The following is a 10545-nucleotide window of genomic DNA, read 5'->3' as shown; positions in this document are numbered from 1 at the left end:
TATGGGTGTTGCTCCTACACATAAGAACAACACTTTAGCTACTACATTAGTCCCCCTTTTGAGACTACTCTTTAAACCAAGCTCACATTTATTCTTATTGCATTTTACTTTTCATAACCTGCCTTAGGGCGTTGGGTACGTAGTCAAATTTAAAGGGCTTAAACTTCAAGTGATCGCCTCCTTCCGCACGCCAACCGATTGAGCTGCTTGCTTATTCTTACCAAGCAGCTGCCTGCTTGTTCAACAGATTCCAGATTCAACTTCTAACATAAATAACACGAATTTCAGAACTCATCATAAGAAAATTTCTTCTACAAACTTTCTTAGAATCAAGTTAACAACATTACTTCAAAATTTCAGCTTAAGAATCCTCATGGTTTAATTTGGAGCTTCAAATTTTCATCATCGGCCCCAATTCAAGTAGCTGCCTACTTGTTTAACAATTTCTAGTTTCAACTTCCAAAATATATAACTCGACTTCCAGACCTTATCTTATGAAAATTCCTTCTACAAACTTGCTTAAAATGATGTAAAAATATTGCCTTAAAATTTCAGCTTAAAACTCCATGTGGTTCGACCTGGAGCTTCAATTCTTCATTGATGGCTTGGATTCACCCGAGAACTAAACCCTTCGTCACTTTTTTCCTTCTTCGGCCTTCTTATGGCAAGATTTTCTTCCAATAGCCTAGCGAGATTATCTATTTTTCATGTATAATTTTTATAAATACAAGCTAAATCTGAAGGAAATTCGTGCATGTAAAACCAAAAAATTGAAGAATTTTTTCTGAATTTTTTTCTCTCAATCTCTCCAAAACTCATCCTAAAACCTCACTCAATTTGAATCCCACAATCCAATCTAAGGTCTAAGAATAATAGAGAAGGCTCTTATAGTAGTTTACTTTTGAAGAAGAAATTCGTGGAGATTTGGAGTAATTGAGTGGATTCAACAAAGGTTGTATTCTTGAAACCCTATTTCTGATATTTTCATGAACATGCATGCTAATCTACTAAAATTGATGTAGTTAGAATGTGTTGAATGTCAACTCCATCAAATTCTATCTAAAAAAGTAAAGGTTCAATGTCCTCTCTACTCGTATTAAGATCTGGAGGTGGATTGGGTGAGGTAGAGGTATCAGGGTCTAGAAGTGGAAGTAGAGCAGGTGAGGTGGTGATATCAGGATCCAGATGTGGATGCAAGGTGGATGAGGTTGTGGTATCATGCTCTGTGGGTGGAAGAGGAATAGATGAGACTATGGTATCAGGCTCTGTGAGTGGAAGAGGAATAGGTGAGGTGGTGGTATTCGAAGGGAGAGATGAGGTAAGTGACCGAGGTAGAGGTGAGGTAGGTGATAGAGGTAGAGGTGGGATTGGTGACCTAGTGGCAGTGCTTTCATGTCTCTCATGTCTCACTAGAGGTTCGAAACACAACCATCTAACCTCGATATTGAGCTATCAATACTCCGTCGGTACGAATATGCAGAAGGATCAACATTGGCTCTCTATCTTCGGCCTAAGGTTTCAGGCTCAGGATGCTCCTCCTCCATAGATAGAATATACGAATCCTCAGGACGCTCACCAGAAGGATTCAACACGTCCTCGTCACGTATGTGGCCCACCAACACATAATGAAACATATCCTTACTGGAGGTATAAGTGGATGTTTATGTCATCCTCAAATTCGTCGTTCCTCTCTCCACCTTGAGCGTCTTCCTACTCATCACCATCCCCACTTTCCGAACTGTCATCCCCTTCCGAACTACCGCCACTTTTTGAACTACTTGAACTTTTCAAACTCTTAGCATTGGAATGTACTTGTCTTGCGGCCTGTCTCTCTATTATGGTGTCTTGAAACTTCATCTCAGAATCGGATATGACAAGATCCTCTTTGACTTTTGTCTGCATTAACAACCTAACCCAGTAAGATGATTAGTGTCAATTTAAAAACCAAATAAACATATCGTGGCTAGAGTACATTTTCATTTTGAGACTAAAAAATGTCTCTCTGCAATACTTCGAATGACACCAAGTGGGAGTATGACCATCTTAATATACAAGACATAACTACCTTGCTCTTTCGAGTGGCATTGTTCTCTGCTACTAATGATAGGATATCGTACGTCCATACCTAAATATGAAACAACACATATTCAAAACTATGTTAATATTAAAACAATGATAAGCTTATGTGAAGGAACATCTACTTGGAATGCTTGGGGAAATCCACACAAAGAGTACTTCAGAACATAATTTTTATTTCCTTTCACCTTCTTGTTATATAGACCAACCTTATCATTCAATGTAATCTTAAGAGCATCGAGTGTCCTCTCCCAAATAATTGTACCCCACTTTAGACTATTGTAATGATTTATGTCCTCAACGTTCTTAAATAATCTACGATTGACTGCACTTTTCTACTTGTTCTTTCCCATCATTGCAACCTCCGTGTAGACTAAGGTGATCTTAACAACATCATCATTGTTTCCGACCTCCAACTTCTTGTATTATTCTTCTAGTAAATTGATGTCGAATGAGTCCAAAGTCGACATATTACCAAAATACTTCGTTGCAAGTTCTTGTGAGGACTTCTCACTCCAAACAACTTGTATAAGGGACTGCCACAAACCAATAATCAACAAAAAATCGTCTTTCGAAAACGTGATGAACTTTCCTCTAACAGAGAAGTTGATCGAGTCAGCTCTCTTCTTCTTCACTTCCCTCAACAGCATATGGTGGTCAAGTGGGCTGTTGAATACGATGTCAATGTCTACGAATTACCCAAAAACTGTTCTCTTGAACATCTCTAACTGTTGACCGGTAAGCTTCTCTTTCACAAATCTTGTTGGCATTCGCAATGTGGGTCAAGCTCGTTACTTGCCTGGGAAATCGATCAACTTCACATATTTTGAAACTTTTTGACATCTTAAATTACCCCTACATGAAATGAACATTCAATCTATCAGTTAACAGATTCTTAAAAAAAAAATAGTAAACATATATTCTGTTTAAGTCTTACTAGACTCACTCTCAATTGTTTAAGTCTCGATTGTCTCTCTCTAGCTCGTCTCGCTCTAGCTTTCTCCCTCTTGCCTATATTGCTCTCGCCGATCTCGCTTTCGAAAATCTTGCTTTTGCCAATCTTGCTCACATTAATTGAACCATGTCCCTCAACATCCCTTACCTTATTTGAATGCCATAAAACGCAACTTATTTTCGTCCTCAATGCCATAGAACATATCAAAACCCAAAAAACAAACAAGAACCATAAACGACCGATTATTAAACCTTGAAACCCATAGAAACGGCCGGTTGATTCCAATTCAAAACCTACACAGACACAACATGCACAACAAAGATTAAATTCACTTACCTAAGAGCTTCGATTTTGGCAGTAGATAGACGGTTTTGCAAGAAATGTTTGATTGATTTCAAATGCAGCCATAATGAGCGACACAAGAATATTGTTACATTTGAAGAAATTTCAATAAAGCATATGGAAGACAAAAGGGTAATCTAGTATGGTGATGACGTCAGGAGAGGTAATTTGCCATTATTTTAAAAAAAGAGGTCATTTGACATTTTGGGCCCAAATATTGGATCATCCGTATAAATTTTCCTTTTTACATTGGATCTTTAGTTATTAGAGAACTCGAGTCTATTTTCTCATTATTTTCCTCTCATAGATCAAAAAACTTAGTTAATTTAACTTTGCTATACTATTTTCTTTATTGGAAGAACAACGGCTACTTCGGGTTGGGAGTTCAAAAATCAGAACTGGCTCTTTCACGACGATCTTCTAAGTGATTAGTTTTTTTGTTAGCGCTAAATAAGTGAAGTGTTGGCTTTGAGAACTGGACGAACTAGGATGCAGTCGAAGAGTATAATCATATAGGAGAAGTTCTTGCACATTCATTACTTTTGTTTTTGCTTTATCGTTGAGCAATGTCATTGCCTATTTTTCAAAAATCATAATAGGTCATTCTGATCAATTATTTATCTGCCTTTCAAGAAGTATTTGTGGCCCAAATTAACTATAATTCTCTTGTTTTGCAGGATCAATCTATTCAGCATAAATGGACTACTTCACTTCAAGACTCAGGGAAGACAATATCCTTGAACTTCAAATCTTTAATCATTTACTTGAATGTGAGCTCAATCGCGTAGACGATGCTCAGATGAACTAGACGATAGTTCAATAGTGTAGACGATACTAAGAAGCACTAGACGATCGTGTAGATGATACTAAGATGAACTGACGATACTAAGAAGCGTTGGATGATCGTTGAGGAAGAAAGAACACAAGAAGTTAAGTGGTTCGCTGCTTGTCCTAGCACCTTACTATCGATTATTACCTTATACTTCCGGAGAGAGAATTCCCAAGAGGTGAAAATCTAGAACATCGTCCAGAATGTTAAGATAAATTCGACTCATTAATTTAGTGAGTTATTCATGAAAATTGACTCCTCTTGGAAATGTACCACATGCATACAAGATTATGATCAAACTTTTTCCTGTTGTATTCTAATTATGCATATTTCTTAGACTGAACGCCAGGAATCTTCATTACAATTCCACCTAGTTACTGATACTCTCTACATGAAAATAACAAGTCAAATATATGAACATTTAATGGAGATTAACGGTTAATCGTCAGTATAGTAACTTAAATTTTTATGAACGGTTAATCATTCAATCTAAGACGTATCTTACTGCCACACTTTCACCTCTCCTCTTGACCAAAATTAAAAACTCATTCAAATCGAAAAAAATTACAAATTTAACTTTCATATATGTTAAATTTATACATGAAACATAATCTAGTTTTATGGTTTCGATTCAATTTGAAGTTTCTAACCATGGATTTAATCTATATAATTGTTTCTTTCGCTACACAAAAAATATCTAACAAGTAGTTCCCCAAAGTGCTTTTGAAGAAATGCTCCTTGCTGGAAATGATAACCCCAGCAGCACGATTCCGCATTTAAAGAGCTTTATTTTCACCCAAATTGAGATAGAATCTGTAGAAACTTCCCCCCCTTTCTGAACCAACTAATCCACAAAGGGAGACACAAGAGGTTTGTTTGAGAAGAATGCCTCCAAGTTATCTACCACCAACCTACACACTTCCATTGAAGATTCATATGTCATAGCAGCAGCATGTGGTGACAATACAACATTATCCAGATTTAAAAACTCTTCAGCTATTACAGGTTCATTCTCAAACACATCCAGTCCAGCTCCACCAATCTCCCCTTGAATCAAACGGCGGATCATCTCCTTTTCGTCGATGATCGCACCACGACCGATATTCACTATCACTCCATCTTTTCCTAATGCAACCATCACCTCCTTGTTAATTATATGGTAGGTTTCTTCAGTCAAAGCACAACAAATTATGAGTACTTCACAGTTGGCTGCAAGTTCATATACGTTGGAATAGTAGGAATATGGTGCCTTTGACTTTTTGATCCTTGAGTTATATGAGATTTTGCAGCCAAATCCTTCCAGCCTCTTGGCAACTTCAGAGCCTATTTTCCCCAATCCAACGATCCCAATTCGCTTGCCGCTCAGCTGCGAAATTTTCCCAAATTCATCCAAATAAAAAATACTCCTTTTCCTTAGTAACATCAGAATCTGTTAAATTTTTGTACTATATGTCGTCCATCCTGTTTGTGTATTTTTCTTTCAATTTGGTCTTTTAATGTTTAAATAGTTTCATCAAGCATTTCTTATGTTTTAACATTTTTCTTAATTAAGTTGGTAGAATCTAAAGATTAAAATATCGATGGTGAAGATTTCAATTTTATGGAGACATAACTAATTAATAAATTTTATTTAGATTATAATTAAGTTGTTTTATCCTAAGTTATGTTAATACTATTCCTATTCATAAATGACAATTATTATTTTTTTTTAATGTTGAGAAAGTTTTCTAAATTCTTTGAACCTTTAAAAAGTTTGGCAAATTTTTTTAATTTTCTTCTTCTTTAGGAAACCTAATTCTTCCCAAATTTCTAGTAGCTCACCAAGTATTTTGTTCAATTATACTAATTTTAACTTTTTTTTAAAAAAAAAGTTATAATTGAAAAATGTTAGAAAGCCTTTAACCATAGGAGTCAATTTTTAATCAGTACTGGACCTTTAATCCGGAAGGAAAATGGCCTTTCGTAAGCCAAAGCCCTTGCCTCACGAACCGATCTCCCGCCGACACTTTCCTAAGAACGTCGATCAGTAATCCAACCGCCATATCGGCGGCATCTTCGGAGAACACGTTTCTTGCATGGGCAATAGCCACCCCACGGCGGTGTAATTCCGGCAAGTACAAGTGATCGACACCAACGCTGCTAGTGACGACGAGCTTGAGCGAGGGGAGGCAGTCGAGAATGGCGGTGGTGAGTTGAGCAGTGCCACCGCCTCGGATAAGCAAGGCTTGAGTGGATTGGGTATAAGAGGTGAGGAATTGAGTTAGAGAGAGGTTGGAAAGCCATGGTTTTAGGAAATGGAATCTGTTTGTGAATTGGGATTCTAGATATGGAAATATCAAAGGGGGACCTAGAACCAGCACTTGCGGAAGCTCATCCTTGGCCTGGTCTTCGGTTGCCATTCTACTTCTTTGTCACAGTGCTGCCCTCTCCCTAGTTTTGTTCTTTTCTCCTCTCACGTTCCAAAACTTTGTTCCAAACAATTATATTTTTTCTAGTCATGACTCATGAGGTTTGAGTGGATTAGTTTTAAATGGGTTTGAAAAATATTTTTGTTACCTAAACTTTCATTAAACTACATTTTAGTGTTTTGACAATGATTAGGTGATGCACCTAACCACCATATTCTCCTCTCCTCTACTATATAAATAAACAAATTTAAAAAATATATATTTTTTAATAAAAAATTCTAATTGAATTGGACACAAAAGAGTCGTATACAAGTTTTTCTCCTTTAAATTTTCGGTTGCCTTTTAAGGCCCGTTTCGACCCCTATTTTATTCACCATCCCTACTGCCTATGAAGCACATATACTTCATGTGAAACAGAGAATTAGTATATCGAATATTGATATTTTCAGATACTTCCTCGATATGTATCTGACACGTGATTTGACGTATCTATACTTTCCAGATATCTAACACGTGATTTGACGTATCTATTTTTATGCGTATTTTTTTTAAGAAAAAAGACAAGTAACTCATCTAATTTTTCCCAATCTAAAATTAGGCAACCTATTAAAAAGCTCACTACTCGAGTCCAAAATTAAAAGAAAAAAAAAAAAAAACCAAACTCTACTAGAATCATCTAATCTCCATCTTTACATTTGAGTCCCTACAAAGTCCACAAAAATATAACCCATTTGGATATCTTCAACAATAAGTTATTCGTTTATCTTCATACTTCTCTCTCTAATATTCTTCTTTTTCTTATTTGCAATATGAGTCACTTTTCTATTACATTTTCTTAACTATTGTACTTCAACATATTATATGTTGCTTTTTTTTGTATTCTATTTCAATGTTTATATTCTGTTTTGTGCTATTGTTATTAACCTATATGCTAAATTTATCTATATCCTAGATTTTTTTTTAAAAAAATGTACCTTCAACGTATCAGTATCCTCGTTTTTTAGAAATATATATATTAAAAAAATATTTAAAAAGATGGTGCATCCTTAGATGTATCCTTATCTTAGATTTTTAGAAGTTGACGAATCTCCGATCATATCCGTATCCTGTAGCCGTATCTGTGTCTGTGCTTCATAGCCTACCACTCTTTGTTCTTTAAAGGAAGCATTTACAATACAATTTCCAATTATATAAATCATTATAAAATTTCCTAATAACAAAGGGTAATTAAAAATAAATTCATATAATTTCTAAAGTTGAAATTTAAATATTACAATATGGTAGACCCCATTTGGTAACTATTTCGTTTTTTATTTTAGATTTTTAAAAATTTAGTCTATTTTCTCCCATTTTCTTATCATGGTTTGTATCAATCTTAAGTAGAAAAGTTAAATTCTTAGCTAAATTCTAAAAATAAAAACTAATATTTAAAAACTAATTTAAATATATTAATAGTTAAAATATGGGTAAAAAGTAGATACCAAAGTAAGAAACTTAGAAATGAAAAGGATGTTTATAGTATTAATTTTCAAAAACTAAAATCTCAAAACTAAATAATTATCAAACAAAGTCATAGTTTTTCTAACGGTTAGATATACACTTTTAGCATCCATGATAATATTTGTAACTATTTGAGACAAGAACAAATAAAACTTGAAAAAGTTGTAGATAACAAAACTTTATTACATAGTAATAACAAACTAATATCAAAACTTTTTAAATTAATTAAGTAATAACATTTTTAGGTGAAGTTTTTTTCTTATATATATATATATATATATATATATATATATATAATAATATATATATATATATACATATACATATCTGAAAGAGGAAGGCAGAAGCTTTTAATTTTATTTAAATATATATCACACACAAGTCGAGAATTGGGATTATAATCCCGGTCCCTGGTCCCATTTGATTAATGAGGTGAAAATTTTTCTTGTTCCCTCCCACATTCACCATCTAATTGGGGATCTTCCACACTCCTCGGAGTGAGTTCACGAGGGTAAATGGATAACTCTAGATTTAATTATGTACTTTTAAGTTGGTGAGAAATTACTTTTGTACTTTAATGAATAACTAATTAATCTTTGTACTTTACCATTTGTAACAATTCAATCTTTACTGTGAAAAATGTTAATATGATTTTTACATGTGTACATCCATAAATTGATCGTGATCGTTTTTTTATATAAATTGATCAAGTTGTTATATAATAAAAGTTAGTTAACACTTAATTTTAAAGAGATTTTTTATGATGTCGACTACATTGTTACAAATTTTAAAGTATAATGATTAAATTATTACTTATTAAAATATAGGGCTAGTTGCATAAATGGTATTCAGGCTCAAAATAATAAAATATGTAGTACAATGATAAAATAATTGCATATATAGAATAAAAAATGGTAAAAGACTAAAAAGCTCATGCCCAACCACCATTACGCGCACTTCTTCCTAGTTTTTCAAATTAAAAGTTATCATTGATAGCAACTATCAGTGATCGTCGCTGATAGAAGTTATCAGTTGCTACCACTGATAGCTGCTATCAATGGTAGCTTTCAATTTGAAGGATATGCTATCCGTTGCTACTATTGATAATTTCTATAAGTGAATATCACTGATAGTTGCTATTAGTGATAGATTTCAACTTGAGAAATGTGCTATCAGTTGTTATCACTGATAGCTATGATAACTTTCAATTTAGGGTTTTTTTTTTCTTTTCAAAGAAGCCATCTTAATAGTGTGTAATCCTTGTAGCCTATCAGTGCCAATGGAATTCTAGCAATTGGGTTGTCGCCATTCGCCATTGCAACATCTAGGTCAACCTCGTTTGCAAGCGCCGGTTGGATTTCGTCAATTGGGTTGCTTATGTTCGCTATTTCAGCATCTAGGTCACTTCCATTCGGCACTACAAGAAATCACCCATTTTTCGACGCTTAAAATCATTGGAAAATGCTAGAAAACACGTTGAAAGATCCACTCCCGACAAGGTACTAGTCATCGGGAGTTGGTTCGAGAGAAGTCCGTCAGGATTAGAACTCTCGACGCTCAATTACCTACCATCGAGAGTTGGAAACAACTCCCAACGCTAAATATATGGCGTCGGGAGTTTGTAAACAACTCCCAACGCTTAACATATGGCGTTGAGAGTTTGTAAACAACTCCCAACGCTGAACATATGGTGTCAAGAGTTTGAACAAACTCTTGACGCATAATATACGGTGTCAGGAGTTTGTGCAATCCCGACGTATATATTGTCATCGTGGGAAGTTCTTCAAACTCCTGATGGCTGGTAGGTCGTGGGGAGTTCAAATTTAGTATTTAACACTGGAATTTGAACTCCTGACAGCTGGAGATAGTCATGTTTTTAAAAAATTTTAATTTGTAATTTTTAGTTTTTAATTTTTTTTAGTTTGATTTGAATAACCTATACAACATTATTAAACAACTCAAACATATTCACATAACAAATAAAACAAACAAACAAAGTTCATACTATTATTTATTACCTAAAAGAGAGAAAAGTTACAAGATAGTTTACAAAAGAAATATGTCTTCACAAATACATAAAAGAAAGAATATGAAAACAATGTCTGAAACATAGCATCTCCAACAACATTCTAACCTCATCTCCGAACAACATTCTACAACAAAACAAAAATATTCAAATGTCATAAACTTTCATAAACATATAAAAAACTCTAATTTCAACTCCAAAATGAGTATAACCAAACTCAACCCACCCCCCACAACATTCAAACTTCAAAAACATCCACAAACACAAAAAAAAAAAATCTAACTTTCCCCCCAAATCAATTATAACCAAACTCAACCCACCCCCCACAACATTCAAACTTCAAAAACATCCACAAACACAAAAAAAAAAAATCTAACTTTCCCCCCAAATCAATTATAACCAAACTCAA

The 10545-nt window shown here is 34.3% G+C and overlaps 1 protein-coding gene across 1 annotated transcript; it reads right to left on the bottom strand.

The window, feature by feature from the left end:
- Window positions 1-4753: 4753 nt before the first annotated feature.
- Window positions 4754-6677, bottom strand: LOC120089098 (glyoxylate/hydroxypyruvate reductase HPR3-like). The gene is made up of 2 exons (XM_039046523.1): window positions 6137-6677; window positions 4754-5568 (listed from the first exon to the last, which is right to left on the bottom strand). The coding sequence occupies exons 1-2, from the start codon at window positions 6599-6601 to the stop codon at window positions 5047-5049; spliced, it is 987 nt and encodes a 328-aa protein (XP_038902451.1). The 5' UTR covers window positions 6602-6677; the 3' UTR covers window positions 4754-5046.
- Between the last annotated feature and the right edge of the window lie 3868 nt (window positions 6678-10545).

The sequence above is a fragment of the Benincasa hispida genome, chromosome 1 (assembly GCF_009727055.1).
Source record: "Benincasa hispida cultivar B227 chromosome 1, ASM972705v1, whole genome shotgun sequence".
Taxonomy (NCBI): domain Eukaryota; kingdom Viridiplantae; phylum Streptophyta; class Magnoliopsida; order Cucurbitales; family Cucurbitaceae; genus Benincasa; species Benincasa hispida.
The sequence above is the reverse complement of the archived record's forward strand: the minus strand, read 5'-3'. Positions and strand labels throughout refer to the sequence as shown.